We start from the raw sequence: 24,770 nt of genomic DNA, 5'->3' as shown, positions 1-24,770 counted from the left end.
CTGATTTGTCGATTCCATAGCCCCATTTCTGAGATCAAGATGGACTGTTGGGGTGTGTGGGCACTGTACGAGCTGTAGATTGCACTGGTGTGATGGTAGCTGATACATGTAGATGTAGCAGAACGAAACAGCGACGATGGACAAGGAAAGTTCGAACCTGTTACGTACGCGACACTCTCTTACAGCCCCAGCTCAGCTCCTGCACGTATGGTGAGTTAAGTTTTCCGGCCCAGGGTGGAGTGTTCCTGTTCAGAACTCGGACGTGAATCTGCAAGTTCTTCCCTCTGTTTTCGGCGAGGCGGCTGCAGGCTGCGGCTCTGTTTATGCCTGCTGTCTGTGGGAGGCTCTGTTTTTGCCTGCAGCCTCTGCTGTAGGAGAAGACACGGCCACAATGAAATGCAGTAAACAGTTGAAGGGTGTACGTGCACGGTGCGATTAGTGCGCTGAGGACGGGACAGACGAGACGCTTCCATGATGATTGATGACTGAACCCAGGACCGGCGGCCCCGGGGCACCGGCAGCAGATGTCCAGTACCGACGTGTACCCCGTCGCGTGATGTGGATCTCGCATCCAATCTGTCGCTGACCTCAGTCTCACGACATGGTGGCATCAGTCACCAGTGCGATCTACAGCACGCGCGCCGCTGTTCGTACCCCGTCCAGGAGAGTCGGAGAGAGGAGTTTTTACGTGCTCCGGCCTCCGGGTCGGGATCATGGTCATGGAGGTGTGAACAGCAGAACAGGGACTATTTGAGCCAGCGCCGCGCGGGTCGCGCTCGACGAGTAGAAAGTGACGGACGGATCTCCGCGCGATTCTGGTAGAATTCTCGCGGTTGAATTGATATTTTGTTTAGTTTCCAAACTGGGAGTGGCAAAGTTTGCATTTTACCATAAATGCGTAACTGTAGCATTTCGTTTGTATTTGTTAATTATTATCCAAACTTTGACTAATTAGGCTTAAAAGATTCGTCTCGCAAAGTATAACAAAACTGTGCAATTAGTTTTGATTTCGTCTACATTTAGTACTCCATACATGTATCGCAAGTTTGATGTGATGGGAAATCTTCTTTTTGCATAGTGCTAAAATGGGAAAAAAGGGGAACTAAAGCCTCAAAGATCAAACGTAAAGTTAAAGCCTCCACGCGGGCAACGGTGTCAGTAACTTCGTTTTCATGCCTTCTTTCTTCTGTGGACCTGCGTCAGTGATTTTCAGAAAGATATGCTTTCGCTTTGCAGGCATTGCAGCTGCGCACTTGCGCGTTGGAGCTGGAAGTGCAACAAAATATCTTCGACCGGCTTTCGTGGTGCTGTCACAGAATTGAAACTTGAAAGCTGCTTTTTTTTACCAAGTTCGAGGACGTAGTATGCTCTGTTACCTGCACGGTCGAAACCACGGAGTAATCTTCCGCGCACACACCCAGCCAGTGCATGACCAGGACCTCAAAAAGATTGGTCAATTCCTGAACCGATGACATGCCGAAGACACCAAGGAATGGTCAAATCTGAAAAGGCGCCGCGCCGTGCGCGATCGCCGATCGCGACACCCCGCGCTCGCGGCCACACCCGGTCGCCGAGGCCAGGCGCCCAGGCCCGCGAAAGGGTCAGTCAGCAGGAGAATCCGGGAAATGCGACCGATCGGCCAGGCTCGGCTGGTGCCTGGTGTGGTCAACAACACGATCGGGTCGTCGGGCACGCGCGCGAGCTGTAAAGCTTGCCCCCCCGCGGCTTCGGTTCCACCTCGCGCGGGCACGAACGCGACGAGCGCGTGCGTGGCTGGCATATAAGAGGAGACGGCGACTAGGAGAAGAACTGAAGAGGACAGGGGCTGCACAGCACCGCCCGGGGAGGTCTGCGCGTCGAGCTTTGCCTGGGCAGCAATGATGATTTCACGAGCGCCGTCGGCGGCGACCGGAGGAGAGCGGCGGCTTCAGCACGTCAGCGTGGCGTGCGGTGGGCTGGCGCGGCCCGTCAGGCTGGTGCCCGGCGCGGCAGGACCACGGCCGGCGACGCCGAGGCCCGCGGGTCCTGCGGGCGGCGCGGCGCCGCACTCGGGGCGAGCGGAGTGCAAATGGTGGGGCGCCGGCGCGCGGCAGGCGGCGGCGGCGGCCGCGGCGCCGGGGCGGCAGAGGAGCTGCAGGGGCACCGGCAGGCCGGCGGCGCGCGTGCCGACGGGGAAGGGGAACCGGGAGCTGGTGCGGCGGGCGCTCGCGCCGCCCGCCGCGCGCGGCCGCGGCCGGGGCGCGCCGGTCCTGATGAGGAGGTGGAGCTTCCGTCCCGCGCCCAGCCGGCTGCGCAACGCGTCGTCGCTCTCCTCGCCGTCCCCTGCCTCGCCGCGGCCGCGGCCGTTGTAGATCGATCCTCGCGATCGAATTCTTTTTTTATTCGTCATTACGGAAAAGAAAAATTCTTTGATCTGTACATCAATTCAAATTTAGCGAAACTGCTAATCTGCTTGTGCATCCTTCAGTTCACTTATTATACGCCTCATCTGGGGTTTTTGCTATGTATTTTCGAAGTCGCTAGCGCCCGGATGTCCCGATAGAGTCAAATCCAACGGACGCTCCGATAGTCCGTTGCAACATCAAAAAATAACGTCTGCAACATAGAAAATTAACATTTGTAATATCGAAAACTAACATTTGCAACACCAAAGAACGTGTAAAAAACCTTCTTAGTGATTCGTTGATGATGGAAAAAAACCCGCTGCAACATCTGTATCATGTTACGTGCGATAATCAATCTTGCATTGGAAAAAATGCAACATCCCAAACTAACTATTGCAACATCATAAAAAATGTGTGCAACATCCAAGTAACCTACCAAAATATCATGAAAAATGAACCATTCAACATCAAACTACCGATGCATGAAACATCTCATCCCAATCAAATCGCAGATGCAACATCACAGATCGCAGGTGAAACATCACAAAAGTCATTGTTGAAACATAAAAAAAAATCATGTTGCAACATCTCAAAGTCGATTAAAAAAATCCCCAAATCATGGCTGCAACATCATGAAAATGGCACTGAGCTCCTTGTCGTCCGCCGCCGCGCCCACGCGCGCCTCCGGGCGGAAGCACGCTGCCAAGGCCAAGGGCGCCGAGCTCGAGTGGTGCACCCGCGCGCCGAACAGCACAGAGTACAGCTAGTGTTGCGCCGTGCCAAGCGGCACCGGCACCACGCTGCTCGCGTTCCGCCTCTCTTGCGGCGGCGCGGCCCAATCGGCAGCGGCGGTGCAGGCCACGCTGCGCTCCCTCCCGAACGCGCACCCCGTCCTCTACGACCGCCTCCGGACCACCCCCTCCGGCCCGACGCTCGCCTTCCCTTCGGCCGCGCTGCCTCCGCCTCCGCTGCTCCCGCTCGAGCCGTTCCCCGCGCCGGAGTCCGCGGTCGACTTCCACGCGCTCCTCGAGCACGAGCTCAACCGCCACCTGTGGGCCGACTTCAACGATGCCCCAGTGCTCTTCGCCACGCTCTACGAGCTTCCACCTGCAGCTGGCGGCGTGGCGCTGTTCGTCCGGATCCACAAGGTCGCGTGCGACTGCTCGGCGGCGAATGTGCTGGCGAGGGAGCTCCTGGTGATGTTGGGCGGCAGTGGGAAGGAGGGGCAGCGCGCACCGGAGGACGCGGTGGCGGAGGCGGCGTTGGAGGAGAAGATCTTGCGGTGGGGATATTTATCTGAAAGGAGGAGTCGGCAGTGGACAGCTTGTGGACGATGTAAAAAAGAAGTAGTGAAATATGTGGAGCATGTTGCGCCACACGTCCTGAGTCCGTTCGGAAAAATGTTCTCGCATCGGACACCCTGTGGATAGCATTACCAATGTATTTTTTTCTTCACAGAGTAGTTTGTCAATTCGTTCAACGAGATCCTCAGAAGAATGCCATAGCCAGCATAAAGTGGTTAGTAGTGTTCAAATAGCACACTAATACGTTGTTCCCAGGGTTAGTCCTACAGGAATCATGCCGCGTTGACATCAGGCGATCTAACGTCCCAGAGTAGAATGGGACATACAAGAAAAAGGGGTTAATTTCATCTGCCTGTGCCACGTCTTCAAGAATGCGTATAGCATTCACACGCCTCCGTTTCATATCGTAGCACACGAGCCTCTTTCCTGATCAATCATAGAAGAAAAACCTCTCGCAGGTAGGATGAAACACAACCACAGGGTTACTATCAAGCCTAGACGATGGCAACTTTCCTGGCCCAAACAAAAATGCGTTTCTCACCTTGTGCTTTCGAGTCCACCGCTCATTGCTATGATCCTCAAGAACATAGATCACTAGCTCACCTGCACCCGCTCGTCTGGTGCGGACATGCACTTAGACCAAGCGGCGCTGAGAATGGCTGATGAAGCCACTGCCCCTCGACCTTTTGCACGGAACGTCGATGGTCCTCCACGCCTCGCCCCCAGCATCTACCATGGCAATCACATCGTCCCAGGTGGTGAGGTGCAGGAAGCCGTTGAGGTAGGTCATGTGGCAGGTCAAGAAGAGGCATTGGTGAGGACGAGTACTCCATCGCGTTTCCTTCCTTACCCACGTCCCGGTCTTGGACGAGTAGATCTCCACCGCCTTGATGAACTGATCATAGCTCTGCTCTTTCTCCTCGAGCTGGAACACGTGGAAATGCGAGGAGACAGAGGGGTCGAAGCTCAGCGCTGCCGAGCAGACCTTCGTATTGTAGAAGTTGTCAAACCCAGGCTCGAGGCTTGGTTGGGGCAGGGTGACTCACTCTCTGATGGCCAGATTGCACACGATGTAGATGGTCTGCGGGGGTGGGGTGCTGGTGTCGGCACCACCACCACCGGTGGGTGATGAGCAGCGCAGGAGGAGAAGCCCGTTGCAGGAGTCGAGCAGCATGACCTTCCCGCCGCTCGAGGTCGGCAGGTAGGAGAGCGCCGAGTCGACCAGGGGCAGGCCACCGTCTCCCTTGGCGGTGACCAAGCCCAGGCTGTTGGAACACAGGAACGCTCGCTCTCTCTCACTCTCGCGATGATGACACAAGGAGGAAGATGAATTGTGGTTTTTGCTGACGACGAACTTGCGTGTATCTTGGCAAATTTATTTCTCTGGACACGGCAGCAAACAAAGAGGAGAATGGGGCTACATATAGATCGGGAACGCCACAGAGCTAACCTTCACGCCCGGCTTTCTCACCATGACCCGCAGGACCTGCTCGACGTCGCCTTGAGCCACCGGATGACGCGGCTTCCTCCATGCAAATTGACACCACGCACACCTACGCCTCCTAACCGCCTAACAAACTCAAACTTGATGCTGCAGCTATCCTGCACACAAACGTACACGTGCACGTAAGTCCGGCCAACTCGGTTGCCTCTCGTCGTGAGCTAAAACTCCTCCGCGAGACCTGGGCAAGGACCAAGTTCGACTCATGCGTATGGACTCATGCTGCTAGACTGTACCCAACAACTAAACCAAACTCACACGCACTAGACACACACACACGCTATGACCAGGATGCACCATGGTTAAGGTTATTTCCAACAATCTCCCCTAAGCTTGGCATAGCGAGCTTCAACATCACAGAAACGTCGGCTCGTCGTCAGCGTCAGCGAGCAGCACCCTCTCCCTTCTAAACTTGGGGGCAATCCCTCGCGATGTGCCTGCGCTCGCCACAGTTGAAGCATCTTCCTCGATGATGCCTGCTAGTGCTCGAGCTTGTGCTGCTCATATCGTCGTCATCCTTGTCATGGCCGCTGCTACGTCCAGTGCTCTTCTCGCCGCAGCGCGCATCACCACCGTGCGCCTGGTCCTTGTCGCCACGCTGACACCAGCGCACCTCCCACTGCTCCTCAGTGAGGAAGAGCCGCCCGACGTCGTCCGCAGCTTCGTCAACGTCGGCATCCTCCGCCACACGCAGCCGGCTGATGACCTCCTCCACAGACGTGGTGTTGAAGTCCGTAAATGAAAGGATCTAGAGTGTAGACTAGAGGGGGGTGAATAGTCCATCTGAAAATTTGACACTTAAAACAAACTTGTTAAAAATTTCCGGAGATTGTTCTGAAAACTTCCGGACGTCCGGAATTTCCGGAGAAATCTCCGAAGAAATCCGAACTTCTCCTAAAGATAACTACACCCCCTAGCAAGACTTGCTGGAAATTAGATCGATGAATATAGGTGAAGCAGCAGGTTGCTATAGTACTATTAAGTAAGATAGAACAACTCCAAGCACACTAGAAATGTAGATCGGGAGCAAATCCTAGAAATGAGTTCTAAGAAAGAATGTGAATGAACTTAAAGGCAATAAGCAAGAATGACACAAGGATTTGTTTTCGGAGTTCAGCTTCACACCGCGAAGCCTACGTCTCCGTTGAGGACCCACAAAGGGTGGACTTATATCACCAAGTCACTTTTCTCCCTCTAGTGACCACAAAGATCCACCTAGAGTTACTTACTCAATCGTAGGGGTAATACAAACTTCTCGGGGCAGCTACAAGCTTGGATGCTCGTCCGGGCGACGCCTAGCTGGCTAGGAGCTTGAAGCTCCAAGAGTAACAAACACAAACTGCCAGATTGACAAAGAACGAAGGTGCTCAAGAGATGGAGTTGAAGCTCACTAGCACAATCCGTTGCCCACTCACCAATCTCTCCTCAAATCCCCAACAAATCTCACAAGAAAGTCAAAGGGAGCAAAGAGAGGAGCTCTAGAGTGTTTCTGCAGCTTAGAACAGTAAAGAGGCAAGAGGGGGCGCAGGGAGGAGGGTGAGGGGGTATTTATACCCCCTTCACACCTGAACTATCCATTATAAAAAAGATTTCAAAAATTTCCGAAACTTTTATCCGGAGATTTCCGAAAACTCCAGAATTTTCCGGAAAAACTTCCGGAAAGATCCGGACCTCCAAACTTTTCTGGAAAAACTTTCGGAAAAATCCGGACCTCCGGAGACTCTTCGGAAACTCTCCACTTTCGGAATATTCCGGAAAAACTTTCGAAAAAATCCAGAAGTCTCTGGTTAGCACTTCTAATTATCCCCAAGTGATGTGCTGGTGCAAATGGTGTCTCTCATAGGTTTTGTTAGGTCATCTTGAGCACCTTTTTCATCATCAAGACCAGAGATTACACATCCTTCTTCGTAGTGCGGTTTTCCTATACTCAAATTCAAACTGAGAATAAAATTTAAATCGCTAGACATGTCGCTCATCATTTCATTTCCTTTTGAGGGATCCATCACAAGTGCTACATCAATTTGAACCTGCTCATGCACTTGAAACTTTGTTAGTTACTTAAACTTTTATCATTAAATCACCAAAACCCACTTAGAGGGATAAGATACTCTTCAGTAAACATCTTGATCACCACCGCGACCTACTTCATTTTCTATGGGACCACGCACAGGATCTTCTTCACCACACGGCTGTCCTCCATCGCTTCGCCAAGTTCGCGCAGGTTGGGGAAAAGCCTGTTGATGCGCATCGTGAAGTTGTCGACGGACTCCCCGTCGTGGAACGCGACGTTCTCGAACTCCTTCAAGAGACGTTGCATGCTCGTGGCCTTCATGCGATCATCACCAACCCTCATCTTCTTCACCGCATCCCATGGTTCTTTCACCGACTTCTTCACGATGAGCCCGACCTTCATCTCTGACGGCACTGCACGCAAGATGGCGGCCAACGCCCACCGATCCTTGGTGCGCTCCTTGCAGACTGCGTCCATGACATCCCAGAGCTCCATTGCCTCCAGGGATACCAGCATAACCACAGACCACTCATGGTAATTGGTCTTGGTCACTAGCGGCAACTCGACAGTGCCGACGCTCGCCACCGCGAGCGGACGCGGTGAGCTGCTAGAGCTGTCGCCGTCGCCTAGGTCGATACGCGGCTTCTTCGGCCCAAGGGACGACATCTTTGATCACCTTAGCTCTGAATACCAAATGTTGGAACCCAGGAACGCTCTCTCTCTCTCTCTCACTCTTGCGATGATGACGCAAGGAGGAAGATGAACTATGGTTTTTGCCGGAGACGAATGCCATGGCGACGAACTCACCTATATCTTGGCAACTTTATTTCTCTGGACTCGGCAACAAACAAAGAGGAGCACGGGGCTACATATAAACTGGGAATGCCATAGAGCTAACCTCCACACTCGGCTTTCTCATCATGACCCGTAGGACCTGCTCGTCGTCATCGTGAGCCACTGGATGACGCAGCTTTCCTCCATGCAAATCAGCACCACACACACCTACGCCTCCTAATCGCCTAACAAACTCAAACTTGATGCCGCAGCTATTCTGCACACACACGTACACGTGCACATATGCCCGGCCAACTCGGCTGCCTCTCGTCGTGAGCCAAAACTCCTCCGCAAGACATGGGCAAGGACCAAGTTCAACTTGTGCCTATGGACTCATGCTGCTAGACTGTACCCAACAACTAAAACAAACTCATGTGCACATACGCTAGACACACACACACGCACGCTATGACCAGGACGCACCATGGTCAAGGTTATTTCCAACACAGGCTAGGGATGTCGTCGCAGCAGCGGTGGAAGAAGAAGCAAGGCGAGGATGTGGTGTGCACGAACATGTGCCTGTGGGTGGGGTCGGATATGAGAGCACGCCATGACTTGGGGACGCACCGGAAGTGGCAGAGTGACTTGGCCGACAGCCGCGAGAGGATCTCGACGACGAGGTCGTTGGGGAGGTAGGGTGCTGGGATTTGGGTCACGTCCTCCTCCATGCCCAAGTGTAGAAGCGGAAGCATGCCAGCCGGGAAGATTAGACAGCAACTAGACCAATCGCCAATCATAGCAGGGTTGAAGATCTAATCGAAATAGGCAGTCGTATCCTAGGTCCCCGCGTCACCCTAGGGCAACTCGGGCGGCACCACCACCTCACCTCTAGCGCCGCTCCCTCCTTCCCCTCCGACTCGCCGCCGCCGGAGCTTGCCAGCGGAAGTCCGTCCATCCGCGACGAGGGCGACGGCGGGCGCATCAACTCCCCCGTGAAAGACCTTCTCCCCCTCCGCAACCTCTCCTACCCTCTTCTTTCGTACTGCTGCGGTAGTGGTTGCTAGCGGCAGCTGTCACCCTTGGGCTGGTGGTGCCCAGATCCGGTGCCGGCAGGCCCGGATCCGGCGTCGCCCAGGCCGTTTAGGGCCTCCCCTAGTGGATCCATGGGGGGCGTTAGCGGGGGACGGATGCTCAGATCCGCGATGGCATGGCCCGCGGCAAGGTGGCGGCACACGTGGAGCCTACTTCTCCTAGGCTAAGCTCGGGGGGAGGGCATCTTCGCCTCCAGTGACCGCCACCGTGGGGAGCTCGCGGTGGATCTGCCCGAACGCAGCTCGTGGCGGCTACAGGCGAACGTGGCTCGGCTATATGATGGTGGCGGCAGACGGAGGGAGGCAGATGGAGGGTGGCGACGGCAGGTGGCCGGCTTTGGCAGCAGCCAACAAAGTTTGGTGGTTGTCAAGGTGTTGAGGTCCTCAGGCAACAGCCATGACCGGTCTTAACCGGTGCCGGCGACAGCGGTACCATGATGCATCGTGCTCCTTGTTGAAGGCGTTGCGGTGAGGACCTTGACCCTAGGATTTTTTCCAGGTGAAAACCGAAGAACCTAAGCAGGTTCGGGTGGCGGCAGCGTCTTGGCGTTGCTTTCTTCTTGAGGTACCATTTTGGAGTACTTGGGATGGTGGTACCCATCCAGCTTGGTGGGATGGAGGTTTTAGTGTACTGCCAGTGTGCATGGTAGAGATTGACTAAGTGCAGTTTCTAGGTGACAAGAAAACAATAGGAAACATGTGGTCGTCGAGCAGGATCATCCTAACTTCTAAAGTTTCTAAGAGATGGGAGGGATTAGTTGCTGCACAAGTCCCATTGCTAGGTGGAAGCAAGAGCATAGAAGAAGTTTGAAGCTTAGTCCTTTTAGCTTTCTTTTCTAGGTGGCTTGGTGGAGTCTAAGTACTCATGTACCTCCGGACTAGGTGGTCGGATTTGTTTCTTTGTGGTCGTAGACATTCACTTGTGAATGTTCGGGACTGGATAATTTCCTTAATTAAAAAATAAGCGCTAGAATTGAAACTAGAGAGGATAGCGAATTCGAACTCGAAAAATGCACGTAGTACACCAGTAATCGGACTCCAATTCACGTTCACGGCCGGAACCAGGACCACAGTACGTGCTGAGAACGGTTGCAACAACAAGAATCAGAGAAGCTGATTACTCCATAACTATATATGCAACAAGATCGACAAGGACAATTCAAGGCAAAATCAAAATTCATTGTAGTTCACTAGATCATGATTGTGATACACTCACCATCAGGGTGATCGAAAGTCCTTGAGTACAATGGAACATACGGGAAAAGGGGTTGAGTTTCGTCTGCAACTTCAAGGGTGCAGATAACATCAACACGCCCTTGATTCATGTCATAGTACATGAGCCTTTTCAGCTGCCGGTCATAGAAGAAAATCCTATCACAGCAAGGATGCGATGCAGCCACTAAATCATCCAGTTCCCATGCAAACTTTTGTGGCGCAAGCAAAGTTACCTTGCTGACACGATGCTTGAAAGTCCAGTACTCCTCACTGCTATGGTCCTCGAGGACATAGATTTCGAGCGCGTTTTCATCAGGTTCCTCATCCATGTAAAGCAAGCGCCCTTGAGAATGGCCGACGAAACCGTTGCCGAAGGACCTATCGAACGGCACGGTGATGGTCCTCCATGACTGGCCCTTGGCGTCTACCAGGGCGATGACGTCGTCCGACGTGGTGAAGTGCTGGAAGCCGTTGAAGTAGGCCGTGTGGCCCGCGAAGGAGGGCCATCCGCTCGGACTTGGACCCCATTTGTTTTCATGCAGAGCCCATGCGCCAGTTTCGGACGAGTAGATTTCGACGGCGTCAATGGCATAGTAGTAGCCGCGCGCGGTAGTTATCCTCCACGAGCTGGAACACGTAGAAGTGTGGGGACACTGCCGGATCGAAGCCCAGTGCGGCGGAGCAAGCCCTCGGGGTGTCGTCTAGCCCTGGCTCCACGGACGGCTGGGGCAAGGCGACCCAGTCCCCGGTGGCTGGATTGCACACGACGTAGGTAGAACGACGACGGTGGCGGGAGACGATTCTGCTTCGGTGGCGCCGCCACTGGCCGGTGAGCTGGAGCGCAGCAGGAGGAGCCCGTTGCAGGAGTCGAGCGGCTCGATCTTTCCGTAGCTCGAGGGCAAGAAGGAGAGCGCGCGACGGGTCGACGAGGGGCGGGGACGCGGAAGACAAGCCGGCGAAGCCCCAGGGCGGCGGGGTGCTCGTGTCGCGACGGCAGAAGAAGAAGCCGGACAGAGTCTGCACGAACCTGTGCCGGTGAGCGGGATCGGAGATGAGGGCGTGCCATGACCGGGAGACGCACTTGAAGCGGCAGAGCGACTTGGTCGGTAGCCGCGAGAGGATCTCGACGACGAGGTCTTGAGGGAGGTAGGCCGCCGGCGGGCTCTGGGTTGCGGCGTCCATGCCCAAAGCTGTGGCGTAGGCGAAATCTGCACGCCGGCTTGGAAGTTGGGCCGAGATGGTGGAGATCGAGCAGCAACCTAGAGGAATCGCGACAGACAATGCTAGAACCGGAACCTAGAGAGCAGAACGGACTCTAACTCAAGCATGGAGATGTAACCAAGCTGGACTCTCTCTTCGCCGTGACCACGCCACTTCGGCTAGGGAAATATTCCAGTTCAAACTTGAAGCTGTTTACTGAAATTTTCCTGTTGAACTTGGCGTAGGTTCCCCAAATCGCTACAGCATCAATATACACCCCAAGCTATGTGTGTGGCCAATGCAATTGGGCCAGCCTACGACACCATGTTCAGGCTCCCCTTTTCAGGTCAAGATAGTAGTAAGAAAACTTTGAAACCCACACCGCCTGTCAAAACACAACCAAGATTTCCTACACTAGCTCTGTAGGTGGAAAACAACAGCACAAGAGAATTCAGATTAAGAAAAAATATCGACACTGTAATTCAGAGGTACTCCCTCCGTTCCAAATTGTAGGTCGTTTTAGCCTTTCTAAGTTCATAGATATTATTATGCATCTAGATATAGCGTAATGCATAATAATATCTATGAACCTTAAAAAGTCAAAACGACCTATAATTTGGAACTCAGCGCCTGGCCTGTTTGAACTTCAACAAAGCATAGGAATTCAGTGTGTTCTTATCAAAAGAATAAGAGGGCCAAAAAAATGCTATGATTAAGTACTTTCAGGTTCCTAAAACAACATTTCCCTGACGCAATAACGCTGGGCATACACGGTCGTCACACTAGGCACTTTCCTATATCAAAGTGACATGACATAAATAGCAAAAGGAATCCAGTTATGGCCGCACAGTTCACCTGTTGCAACAAAGGAAAAAAAAACTTCAGCAGACCCATTTAAGCCCATCAATGTCATTTGAAATAAATAATTAATTTATTTGAACACACAATGTGCTTCACAACCAGACATGTACATCAAATTGAAAATCATATATTGCACTGCATTGCCACAAAAAATGTTCTAAGGTTAATCCTACTAGATGTTCCAAGTGCAACCTGACCAAGCACTGAATAAATTCTGCATGAAAAGGTGGATAAAAGAGATACAGAAATACCAATGTATCTAAGATTGTTCACCTTTCAAGAGGTAAAACAGAAAATGTTAGTAGATAACAGTTGAAAAGGGCATTGCCAGAATTATTGCCACCGTAATTCAGAGGCAACCTGCAGTGTCTGGCCTGTTTAAACTTCAAATAAGCATAGGAATTCAGTCTCTTCGAATGAAAAGAATAAGAGAGCCAAAAAATGCTATGGTTAAGTAGCAAGCAAAGCCATCACCAAGAGGTTAAGTACTTTCATATTCCTAAAACAAGATCCCCTGAGGCAACAGCTCTTTGTAATGCCGGACAAGTTCTAAGGTTAGTCCTACTATATGTTCCAGGTGCAACCAGAATAGAGAAAAAATAAAAATGAACAAAAACTGAATATAACGATTAAAATTTGGTACCCAGCAAATAATGAGATCGTTCGAACTGTTTGCAGGTACTGCTTTCTAAACACATAAGATCCAGAATTACTAATAATGTCTAAGATTGTTCAAGAGGTTAAAAGTAGATAACAGTTGAAAAGATGAGTCTTAAAAAAAACAGTTTAAAAGGCGTATTGCCAGAACAATTCAAAGGCAAGAAGGGCCCCTCTGCCACACTAATCTCAAAACGGTGCTGAGCAAATCAGCCTTCTCTATGCCTGATGTATTTGTACTACTGTGAAGAGAAACGTGCATTCGAGGGCATTGAGTAGGCTCTCACTTCATTTTCCCCCCTTACTTTTTCTAGCACGGAAATATGGGGTCTTTGAACATATGCCCCTTGACGACTATGGCTAGCTGCAGTCAAGCAGGCACTTGTTCTGAACTCTGTATCCGACTGAAAAACTCTTAGTAGCAATTTTGGCATTTGAAATGCTATGAGATTCATTTCAACCACCATATGGTCCATATTTCAAAACGGTGAAATTCGATTGGATAAAGAGAAGTGAATTGCAACAAAAAGACATAACGCAATTTTTTTTAAACGAACCAAGCAGGAGAGATGCCAATTATATTAAAAAAAAGATGAACCCAGACTAGGCAATACAACAAATGAAAAAAAAACACGGCCGGTTGGATTGGGGCATCAACACGCACCGCACACTCCTCAACTCAAACAAACAACAAAGCGGGTTGGATTGGGGCATCAACGCACGCCGAACTCAACTCATCTCCATAATTTTAACATGTCGGATTGAGACATCGACACGAGCCGCAACAACTCTGGCTGGTCGGATTGGGACATCGACACAAGCCGCACAATACCATCACACTACTCAACTTGCCCAAAGCAAATGGCCCTAGGCGCCACAACTTGCGGCAACTCAACACCAACCGACCCCTTTTTCTTTTTCCTTTTACTTTTTCTTTCTACTTTCCAAGTTGAATCTTCCACGCAGGAGTGAACAGAGACAGTAGTTCCAAGGCGATGCCTCCAACAAGGAATACGACGCCAATAGCGCCGCCGTCGCCTGACCAACACGGTCGAGATTTACGACGCCAATAGCGCCGCTGTCGCCTGACCAACACGGTCGAGATTTTCAGCCAGGAAGAACTCGCAGGTTTAAGGACTGAGGCCAAACCGATGGATGCCTCCAAGGAGGTAAACGACACTCGAGCGTCGTCGCCATCATCCGTCATGGCCGAAAGCTTTCGCTTCAGGCTTAGTCCCTAATGCACGCTGCCGAGAGAATGACAAGCTGTGCCGCTTGCCACTCGAGGAAGCCATTTCAGCCGAGGAAGAATGCCACCGCCAGGGACCGCGAGCGACTGCCAGCCACACCACCATGGCGCTCCGCTCGGCCGTCGCCAGCCACGCCACCACGGCGCTGCTGGGCACCCGAACAAGCCGCCACCGGCCACGCCACCATGGCGCCACGGACGCATCTTCGCGCGTATCGACCCACCAAAGCGGCAGCCGCGACGCCATCTTGCAACACAGCAGCGGCCACCCCGTGTCCCTGGGCGTTGGTGACGGGCGCGGGCGTCCCCGTCGTCACCAGCCGACCCCGCACGCGCGCAGGCGTCCTCGCTGCGGGCGCCATGAGCCAGCTCGCCGTCACTGGCCAGCGCTAGCTCGGAGGCCAACAGGGACGCCGCGACAGGGGGAAAGGCCGGATCCGGCCAAGGGAGACGCAGATCCGTCCACCCGAAGCACAGATCGGGAGCCGTCGGCAGCCACGCCGCGAAGCCGCAAGAGCCGGCCGCCGCGCCACCATAACTACCATGGGAAGAAGCATAAGGAAAAAAGAAGAGAAGGAGAGAGGGGAAAGGAGGGGAGGCGAGGGAAGAGGAGGGTGGGAGGGGCCGCCGCCGGCGGCGGCGGCCAGCTAGTGAGGGTGGCGGCGCCTTTTTTTTCCGGCGCGCGGAGCGCCCTCGTGCCGCCTAGGGAGGACGACGCGAGGGCCTGATCGAATTTCAGTTTTGAACCGACATAACTCAGATTGGAGTACAGATACTGAGATTTTTAGATATGACTGTGTGCATAGTAGAGTTTGGGCTATGGATAAATACCTGGAGGTGAAAATCTAGAACCAGCGGCCGGTTTTCGCGGGGGCGACGACGAGCGGAGCCAACCGCGCGAGCTTCGGCGAGCGCGTCTTCCTCTCCTGCGACGTCTCCTTCCCGACCACGGCAGACTACGGCGGAGGCCGCCGTGGCCCGCGCCCGAGACCGGAGGCAGCGGCTTGGTCGCGGAGGAGAGCGCGAGATGCTTGGTCGCGGAGCCAGCGGGGGTCGCGCGGCCGGAGGCGGCGCGAGTTCGCCGGATGCCATGTCGCCGGCGTCCGGCTAGGAGCATTTTCAGAAAGACCCCTGGATTAGATCGATCCGAAGATTTGTATTTAACCCCCTATTATATGCAAATAACCCCCTATTTTGGATCGCAATCAATAATCGCGATCCGAATATATGCATATAGCCGCTTTGTTGTGATTGAAATTTTGCAGAGTACCCCGGTTGGATTTCGCCCTCTGCCCCTCACCGGCACCTCCTCCGGCTGGCGCCGCCGCCTTCCACCCCGGCGGTAAGAGCGAATCCCCACACCACTGACTGCCACTTGAAGCGGCAGAGCAACTTGGCCGGCAGCCGAGAAGATGATCTCGACGATGAGGTCGTCAGGGAGGTAGGCCGCGCCGGGCACCAGCTCCCCGCCTCCATCCTCGAGGCGGGGATGGCGGAATTTGCACGAAGAGATTGAAAAACTGCTCGTAGAGAAATTGCAGCAGAACGGCAGAAGAACAGGAACATTCCAAAAACAAAAGTATATACTTCCAAACAAGAAGAAGAAGCAGACTAATTGGACTCGTCGAATTCACGGCGGGAACCAGAAACGAGCATCAGACTAACACAAACACCACTGGGTCCAAAGTCTAAACAGCACCGAATTTTGTCTTACCAGTCGACAAGTGAAACTAAAGATCAGTACAACTAATTCCTCAACACAAAACCGATTTAATTAACAGAATGGACACCACCGTCTCACCATCAGTCGATTTTCCAAGGATATATAAAACAAGAAGATCTAGTTTCTATTTTATAAAAACAAGAAAAGTTCGGAATTTCTAAATTTCATCTATGGCACTTATCTCTACTGAGTGACACAAAGGAGTACCAAAATTTGTTCGCTATCTTTCTCAAGGCGTCGATGTCATATAATAGAGATTAGAAATATCAGCCTTGTAGTGTGGAGAACGTGAAGCACTTCTAGTTGATATTTGGTGATGCCAGTCCCCTTGAGTACCATGGGACGTATGGAAAAAATGGGTGGTGGGCGTGTCTGAAGTCTTCGAGAGTGCAAACAACATGCCAATCACCGTGATTCATGTCATAGGAGATCAGCATGTTCCGTGTCCGGTCGTAGAAGAAAACCAAATCACCATCCGGATGAAATCCAGCTATGTAGTAGGTTGGTTTCAGCATATGCTTCCATGGCTCAAAAAGTAGATCGGACTTGCTAACGTTGTGCTTCATGATCCACTCCCTACTGGCTTGGTCCTCACGAACATATATTGACAGCACATCATACTTGCGGTCATTGTTCGCGTAAATCAAGCGCCCTTGAGAATGGCCTACATAACCACGGCCTTCCCTATGGCCATGATCCTCACAGTGACGTACTTGGGTTACCTTCCATGACTGACCGTTGGGATCCACCGACACAACTTCTTCGTGCTCGATAGGAAGATGTAGGGAGCCATTGAAGTAGGTCATACGGCCATAAAAGTAGATCCATTCAGGCTTGCATTCCCTTAGAACCCATGTGCCAGTTTCAGATGAGTAGACCTCCACCGCCGCGATGGAACGTCGGGGCATGGCATCATCCACCTCCACCACCTGAAACACATAGAAATGCGAGGAGATGGCCGGATCGAAGCCTACCGCAGCGTACAAGGTCCTGGTGCCTTGTCCGTAACCGTTGTACCTCGGCTGCGGCAAGGCCACCCACTCCCTGGTGGCAGGATTGCACACGACGTAGAACGGGGGCGGGGGAGAAGATGAGAGCTCGTTGTAGCAGCGGAGGAGGAGGAGCCCGTTGCATGAGTCCAGCATCTCGATCTCCCCGCATCTAGGGGGCAGGAAGGAGAGGGCGGCGTCCACCAGAGGCGGGCCGTCACCGTCTTCCTCGAGAGGAGTAACAGACGACGGTAAGGCAGTGAAGCGCCATTCGGGGCCTTCGTCGGAAACGAAGAAGAAGCCGGAAAGGGTCTGCACGAACCGGGCGCGGTGGGCGGGGTCGGAGATGAGGCGGCACCAACGCTGGGAGACGCATTTGAAGCGGCAGAGCGACTTGGCCGGCAGGCGCGCGAGGATCTCGACGACGAGATCGTCCGGAAGGTAGGTCGCCGGCGTTGTGCCCTGCTCCATCTACAATTCTGGACAGTGGGTAGGCGCCGCCGAGCCTGAGATCCAACGACTTCACTTTTGTGGCTTGCAAATACTACCAGAATTACGGAAGATATGTATTTGATGGTATGTGATGCAAAGGAATCGCAAACTACTGCAACTCGGACTCGGAATTGCAAACCAATTGAACTCGTAACCTTAACGGGATCGGGTCGTCCTGTTGGATGGAGCGTAGAGCTCTACTGGATCTGGATCCCGTTGCTGCCGCCGCCCACCCTCTGGAAACATATGAAATGTATGTTGATGAGATGATTTTTTTTTCCGGCGCTAGATTCCTGAATTGCCCTGATTCGTGATCAATGAACATTGCAATTGAATTGCAAATTTGCACAATGACATAGATTCCGGCGCCGTAGGCTTCTTGAAGTAGCGAACCCAAAAATAGTGAAAAGTACAAATATTTGGTGCGATAACATTCAACCCGAGATGACACTACCATCAACGTCGACAAAATAATACTGATCTCCAACCTGCTAATGTTCACAGGATTTCATGGTAACACTTAATGTAAAGTGGCCTCCAAACTTCGAAGAAACAAAATCAAACTAGTTGCTAAGACTGAATCTGCAGTAACGCGGAAACAGGTCTACCAACAGACTCATGTTCTCTCCTCAACACTGAATTTCAGCTCACCGTCGAGGATGATGCTTCACAGCGGGCAGGGTGGTACTTCAAGTGTCGTACGGGCCTGGATTTGGCCCCATCCGATAAGGCGCCAATGCTTCTCAACACGACGACTAAGGGCAACCTTCTCGCCTCTGCTTGTGCAGACAGGGGCAGTGAGCTGTAGCTTGGCAAGATCGTTCTTAACAGCGAGCACGCGGGCGCCTGTGGACATGGATCCTAGGTTAAGCATGAGGATCTCGCCCTTGGTGAGCTTGGACACCTTCCCTGCCTTCTCTGTACCTTTCGTCCTTACACCTAGGAGCCTCCGGAGAAGGAAGAAATTGATGCAAAGCAAAGGTTCGATGATGCACACGACTATTTCCGTCCATCTAAAATTATGAAGGGACAAAGATTGTGCAAACCTCAAGCTCTACATAAACATCAGGTAGCGAGCCAACTTCACCGAGAACTTGGCCCACCAGTCTATCAGCACGTGTTAGAGTTGGGTCCATTGTGGTTCCCACACCAATCAGCCCTCCTGGCACAGCAAACTGGAGCTCATTCTGCTCAGCATATAGCGAGACAATCCTTGAGTAGATTGGGGTGCATTTGATGTTGCCATTTTCATCTTTCATGACAATGCCAGGGCGAACTTCAATCTTCTGGTTAACCCTCAGAACTCCCTGTAAAGAAGCATTGCTGTTTTGTTCATATCAACCACAAGGAAAACAAAACAATAGCACCATGATTGAGATGTACATACCCTAAGGATACTGCCACCAGCTACACCACCCTTAATTTCATCAACCTCTGATCAAAGGAGCGAATAACAATCATATTAGGAGGTGAGGTGAAGTTCCTTTCAGGGATGGGGATTTTCTTCACAATGTATTCACAGATCACATCAATGTTGTATTTCAGCTGGGCAGATATAGGCACCACAGGAGCACTTTCAGCTATAGTCTCCTGCTCAATGAGCAAAAAAGGATCAGATCTTGAAAGACAAGACACGTGCTATAACGAGATGGTGACAAGTATTGACCTGGATGAATTTTTGGATTGCTTCATGCTGATTCATCGCTGCACTTTCCTGGATAAGGTCAATCTTGTTCTGCAAAATGGTGATATGCTGGAGACGCATGATCTCAACGTACAGCTGCAAGATGCTCGGATGTCTGGGGCTGTGGGCAACTTTCATTTGCTGCAATCAAAAGCAGTGTTCCATCCATGATAGCAGCTCCATTAAGCATTGTAGCCATGAGAATGTCATGCCCCTATCCAAGGAGATAGGTTACTCAAATAATTATTTCCTTATATCATGTGACCAATAAAATTATACAACCAATATCAAATGAAACATCAGAAAATTAACATAATCTAATTTAGCAATTTCCCATGGTAACCATTACCAAAAAGTAGTTTATCATATCCCTTTTAGTCGAAACATCATTAATCACCAAAAGCTTAATGCAACTAGAATCTTAACAGGAAGCAAAAAAAAAAATTTGAACTATATGCAGCAAAGTATAAAGCTTATTGCTTGTTCACTTGTATGCGGTGATGTTAATAAGGATTTTGGATAGCACAGTTTAATTAGGACCGGAATCTTTAAAACCGAGCACAGCAGAATATTGAATTATCGATAGGACAAAAATGGTTAAGAGTGACCATACCGGGCAATCAACAAAAGAAACATGTCTCAGGAGCTTCATCCTAGTGTTTTCAAAACCAGGCACATCACAGAGAGGGCTATCTTCCTTTCCTCTTCCATAGGCCCTTCATTTAAAAGAAAGAGTCAACAAATAGTGCATCAGGAATTCACAACACAGCATCAAATTCTAAGCATTTGATAGGTAAAATCTAAATAATATATTATATATTTTCTAGAGAATCAAAATCATTTGAAAAATTCAAACATGATGTTAGAAACATATTATACGCCAAAGTTTAGAACAACCATGCTGAGTTCTTCATTGTATGACAGAAATAGAAGCTTGCCATGTTAAGAGAGAACTGTGACAATTAGTGTATGAAAAACATAATTGTAGCACATTGGTCGGGGACATCTGTCATCCTCACATCTGTAGATTTTTGCATTAGCGTAACCCAGTTTTATAGTGATGTTATGTTCTGGTTCATTCTTGAACCGAACAGTCTACATAACCGAAATTAAGCCATCAAAAACAAATAACATATCACGCACAAACACGGTGTAAAAGATTGCAATCAATAAAATCAGTTGCTAACCGGTCTATGTCATGGTAAGAAATGCATATAAAAACAAAAGCACGAACCACAACAGTGCCTTCAGCCCTTCAGTGAAGAAAATACTTTTACATCATAGTAATATTGAATAATCCCCAGATATAACTTCTATGAATTTATTAACCAAATGTGCAATGTGTTCCTAGCATGAGTTTAAAACTTTGCAAAGCAATTTGTCGACTAATGCACCAAAGTCTAAAAGGCACATCTAATCATCACATGTTGGAGTAGCATGGAGCACACATAAGCAGTTACTAACAAATGTCATTAAGTGTCAACCATGTACATAAGTCAGATTCCATGCTTGGAAGGAAAATGTGATACTGGAATATGTGAATCACACCTGAACTCCAGATATAGCTTTCATAACAGTAGACTTTCCATGAGCCACATGGCCAATGGTACCTTAGATATTTATAGAAGAATATTATGTACTGCAGAAGGTTTTGCATCGCATACAATTTGAATTCTACACATAGGCCAAGCTGGATTCATAGGGTTAAAGGGATTGCATCCATACCGATATTAATTGTCGCTCTTGGCGTGAGATAACTTCAGGAGACAGTGGGTGAAGCTTCGTCACATCGAGCTTGCTTAAATCCTGTTCCATCAATCCTCAGCGAGCCATCTTGGAAACTGCACGGTGATACTCGGAAAGGTAAACCTAGTGTCTTGTTCAGTGCTAACTAACCCAATAGAAACTGCATGAAAAAACAGAGAACACATGAAACCAGCTAATTAGACCAGCGTTCTAACTCTATTGTATTGGCTGCCGATAATACATGTGCAGCATGCAGGTGGGACCATCGATTAACACAAATTCCAAAATATAAGTTCACAGATGCCAATTTCACAAAAATACAATTGACATATAGTTGACATCAGAAATGACATTATATATAAATGATATATAACACTAGTCACATATCAAGTGACTCGACGTTGCTGCAGTAACCATAACTGAAGTACGGAAGGAGCACCAAATTCAGAAGGATCTTCCCCTTCCCCAACAGCGTGCTCATCCCGTTTTCTTTCGTAATATGAACGGAGAATTTTCAGAGGAACCATTGCTACCTACTTCAGAAATCAAATTATCCAATTGATCGTGAAGCTAGCAAAATCATAGATAGCAATAAATAGGGCTAAAGATTGGGGACTGCAGAAATCACCTGCAAGGCTGCCAGGCACCCAGGCACCCAGGGGCCTCCTGCTAGCCTCGACGCCGATGCGGAGTGTGGCAGCGTGTTTGGCTGAATCAACATTTACAATACCAAATTAATTTGGCTGAATCCACCATTAACTATATTTTGATAGCGTGTTCATTTGGTATCCACTTAAAAGGAGTACGGTGGATGTTAATATTTTTCTATAAATTTGATCAAAGTTAGAAAAAATTAAATTAGGATAAAGCCAAATTAAATTATAATTTAGGACGTATGAGGTATATTTTAGAAAAACACCATCAAAATATTGATTATTGGAAAAGTATCAGTGAAGGATTATTTCATTATTACAATATTTTAGAATTTCTGTTAACTAACTTGATGTACCTTTGCCTTGCCCAAAAAAAATGATTGGAGAGCAACATGGCTTCACTCTTAGGCTCTAGCGCATCATCATCCACAAGTGCCATGTTCTTGAGCCTAAGGAGGAGCGCCTCGTCAACCATATGCCTTCATCTTGCACACGGCGCATGCACCACGATGGCTTTGTTAAGCCTATGCACGTGTCAGCTGCTAGCCGTCTTGGTCCAACCCAGGAACCCGACTACCTATTCCACCTTTTGGACGGTCTCGTTTCCACACACCGCCACCTCCTGGATGGTATCCATCCCGCAGGTGGTCCAAATGCAAACGCACTCTAAGCGGTGGCTAGGTTCGCGGGTGGAATGACCTCCTCAGCAAGCGCGAACATGCTGTGCAGGGGTAATGGCACACGCGATGGCGCGTGCATAGTGTGTGTACCACTTAGGCCGGGGCTGGAGGTACGAGGAGGACGGTGAGGCACTGCACAACAACTCAACTAGATGGTCGCCAACGCGTCGATGTCAATCATGACCTAGGAGCATGGTTATGCTACCGTGCAAATATTCGAGAAAACCTTGTTAAACCCTCATTTCTTCCATGGTATGGAAGAAATGTCGTTGAGATCCAAAAGACACATGGCATCACCTCACACGATTCTTAACTTCTTATATAATATGGACTCTAAGTTTGTGAACAGTAATTCTTTCTCTGTTCTTACTCGGAAGGAAGATTACATGCATAACCTTCGAAGGGAGAGAAGACATATTGTGCATTCCAAAATCACTAATAACTATTGAATAAGCACTTTCTCTAGACAATGGCGCATTCGTGGGATACACGGCATATCAGCGTTTGAGACTAACTATTTGTCCTACTTCTTGTTAGTCATGGAAATGAGTGATATCCGTCCACAGTTGAATTTGGGTGCCATTTTGGGTGCCAATTACCAAATAGGTGAAACAAATTGTTTAGTGTTAATTCAGTGTTTATTTTTTGAAAGATCGAATAATACAGCAAGGTTTATCCGTTTTCTTAGGTACGGTTGGGGGCGCGTGATTGAGGTATTTCACAGCAAATTTTATCCGTTTGCTTAGGTTGGGCCATGATTGAGGTTTTTCCTTTTCTTTATCATCATTTAACGCGAATGGCAAAAGACAAAAACAAAGCAACCTCAAAAAAATTTATGATATTTTTCTAAAATTTGGATCTTTCGATGTACTCGACGTAGCTCGAAATTTGGTTTTGGGGGAAGCCCAGTTTCGCCCCCTGACGAGCACGACGCAAAACTGTGAAGTAGCAGCAGCAGAGGGCCCCTCGTGAAATAAATCACGCACCGCCGGGGAGGGTTCGCACGCGCGTCTACACCCTCCAGTGATTGGATAACAGTGATACACTGGTCCAGGTAGACAGAATCACTCTGCTGGGGTTCGACGCCTCGTCTCACCTGGCGCCCTGCTCTACCACCGTCCCGTGGATTACCTGTGGCCGGGCGCTCGCGGCTTGGCGCTGGGCACGCGCAGGCCAAATGCAGGCCAACAGGGTGTAGCGGGGGGCCGGGCCTTGCTGGTTTCCTTTGCCGCTTCTCCGTCCTCGCATCAGTTGCAAACGCGAATTATGGGCGCAGGTGCATCGCGCATGTGTAGATGCCCGCCGCGTTTCTTGTTGACGATCTCGCCCGCCGCCCTGCGTTGAGCAATTGCTTATGGCGGACGTAGTACTAACTGCTAACTGCTTGATTAACTATGCGATCGATGTCAAGTTATGGCTGAACAAGCACCCGGGGGGGGGGGGGGGGGGGATGTAGGATTTTTAAAAGGAGAGCCAGGTTAGCTGAGCGTCCAAAATCGATTTTTTGATGAACAGGGCAGAACAGCCGCTCAGCATCTACCGACGGGTTAAGCGTTGATCTGAACCAGGAGCTGTGCCTGTGCGCACAAAGCACTGGCCGGCTGGCCCCGTCTCTTGCCTGCAGGGCAGTTTGCGCAACAACCGCCATAATCAACTCGCCGTTCGCGGGAGGTGGATCGCCCAAACGTCCAATGGCGTGGCCTGGATGAAACCCGGATGCCCACGTACGACGACGAGGCAGTGGTTCTCCCAACAAACCATCGGAAGCTTCCAATTCTAACCTGCTGATCCATGCGACCATGCCGGAGCCGGCACCGCACCGAGGACCTGCCGGCGGTGCGCTGGTAGTACTGCAACCCCACAAGTACGCCGCCATTAATCGCTGCGCCAGCGTGCAGGAGCAGCAAACGGTTTGTTCTGGTCTGTTAGTGGTTCATTAGTTTTTGACCTTGGCGCTGGTAGATGCATGAAGCGATTTGATTGGCCAGGCAAGCATGCAGTACATCACCAACTGCCGACCTGCGGATGGTAGTTTGCTACGCCTACACGTTGCAGGGACCGACAGAATTTAACCGACAGCTTGGGTCCCATCCCACATAAGCCAACCTAAACTGTAAGCTTGATTGACAAATGCACATGCGCCCCTGTTGGTGGTGGCAGAGCTACATTGCTATTTTTTTCTCTTTTGATTTTGCTTTGTTGAACCTATTCGTAAATACTTGTTGGCTGGTTGGTTTTGCTCATCATGATTTGGAAAAGAAAAATTCGATTGATTATCTTCTTCTTAGATGAATGGAAGAGTTCATGTGTCATGTCATTTTTCAAGGAAAAGAAAAGTTCACTTGGACCTATCAAAGTTCGGAACTGTGCATGGAACGGTATATGGAGTCTGATGAGCAAGGGATACAGGACTGCGGGTACCTGATGTTCTTGCTAAAGCATGGGTTATTAAGCTTGTCGCTGGTGGATGAATCATTGTACGGATCGGCCATCATCTGCGTTTGGTACCGAGCCCCCAAAATTAGTTGGAGTCCGCCGCGATCGAGCTGAACACCG

The 24,770-nt window shown here is 50.4% G+C and overlaps 4 protein-coding genes and 1 long non-coding RNA gene across 5 annotated transcripts; 1 reads left to right on the top strand and 4 right to left on the bottom strand.

Moving 5' to 3' along the window:
• Positions 1 to 1,610: 1,610 nt before the first annotated feature.
• LOC117844439 (uncharacterized) lies at positions 1,611 to 2,459 on the top strand. The gene has a single exon (XM_034725144.2). The coding sequence runs from the start codon at positions 1,878 to 1,880 to the stop codon at positions 2,349 to 2,351; it is 474 nt and encodes a 157-aa protein (XP_034581035.2). The 5' UTR covers positions 1,611 to 1,877; the 3' UTR covers positions 2,352 to 2,459.
• A 7,764-nt stretch (positions 2,460 to 10,223) lies between these two features.
• Positions 10,224 to 11,492, bottom strand: LOC117844437 (F-box protein At1g67130). The gene is made up of 2 exons (XM_072291915.1): positions 10,882 to 11,492; positions 10,224 to 10,796 (listed from the first exon to the last, which is right to left on the bottom strand). The coding sequence occupies exons 1-2, from the start codon at positions 11,460 to 11,462 to the stop codon at positions 10,256 to 10,258; spliced, it is 1,122 nt and encodes a 373-aa protein (XP_072148016.1). The 5' UTR covers positions 11,463 to 11,492; the 3' UTR covers positions 10,224 to 10,255.
• Positions 11,493 to 11,936: 444 nt separating this feature from the next.
• LOC117842817 (uncharacterized) lies at positions 11,937 to 15,408 on the bottom strand. Its single transcript, XR_004637570.1, has 2 exons — positions 15,079 to 15,408; positions 11,937 to 12,335 (listed from the first exon to the last, which is right to left on the bottom strand). It is a non-coding gene; the product is annotated as an uncharacterized lncRNA (long non-coding RNA).
• A 797-nt stretch (positions 15,409 to 16,205) lies between these two features.
• On the bottom strand, positions 16,206 to 17,679 carry LOC117843391 (F-box protein At5g07610). The gene has a single exon (XM_072291986.1). The coding sequence runs from the start codon at positions 17,428 to 17,430 to the stop codon at positions 16,270 to 16,272; it is 1,161 nt and encodes a 386-aa protein (XP_072148087.1). The 5' UTR covers positions 17,431 to 17,679; the 3' UTR covers positions 16,206 to 16,269.
• A 130-nt stretch (positions 17,680 to 17,809) lies between these two features.
• On the bottom strand, positions 17,810 to 20,968 carry LOC117844436 (eukaryotic translation initiation factor 2 subunit gamma). The gene is given in 11 exon segments (XM_072291985.1): positions 17,810 to 18,420; positions 18,497 to 18,758; positions 18,839 to 18,888; positions 18,891 to 19,041; positions 19,118 to 19,228; positions 19,230 to 19,349; positions 19,749 to 19,851; positions 20,118 to 20,230; positions 20,684 to 20,745; positions 20,861 to 20,876; positions 20,879 to 20,968. Coding segments are annotated over 11 exon segments (1,380 nt in total). The 3' UTR covers positions 17,810 to 18,118.
• Positions 20,969 to 24,770: the final 3,802 nt, after the last annotated feature.

The sequence above is a fragment of the Setaria viridis genome, chromosome 2 (genome assembly GCF_005286985.2).
Source record: "Setaria viridis chromosome 2, Setaria_viridis_v4.0, whole genome shotgun sequence".
In the NCBI taxonomy this organism is placed as follows: Eukaryota; Viridiplantae; Streptophyta; class Magnoliopsida; order Poales; family Poaceae; genus Setaria; species Setaria viridis.
Note: the sequence above shows the minus strand (reverse complement) of the source record. Positions and strands in the feature narration are given on the sequence as shown.

Excerpts from the sequence above, each read along its gene's own strand:
- LOC117844439 (XM_034725144.2), top strand. The coding sequence starts at position 1,878 with ATGATGATTTCACGAGCGCCGTCGGCGGCGACCGGAGGAGAGCGGCGG.
- LOC117843391 (XM_072291986.1), bottom strand. The coding sequence starts at position 17,430 with ATGGAGCAGGGCACAACGCCGGCGACCTACCTTCCGGACGATCTCGTC.
- LOC117844437 (XM_072291915.1), bottom strand. The coding sequence starts at position 11,462 with ATGGACGCCGCAACCCAGAGCCCGCCGGCGGCCTACCTCCCTCAAGAC. Across the intron at positions 10,797-10,881 it reads GAGGATAACTACCGCGCGCG|TCCGAGCGGATGGCCCTCCT; the intron begins GCTACTACTATG and ends ATGGGGTCCAAG.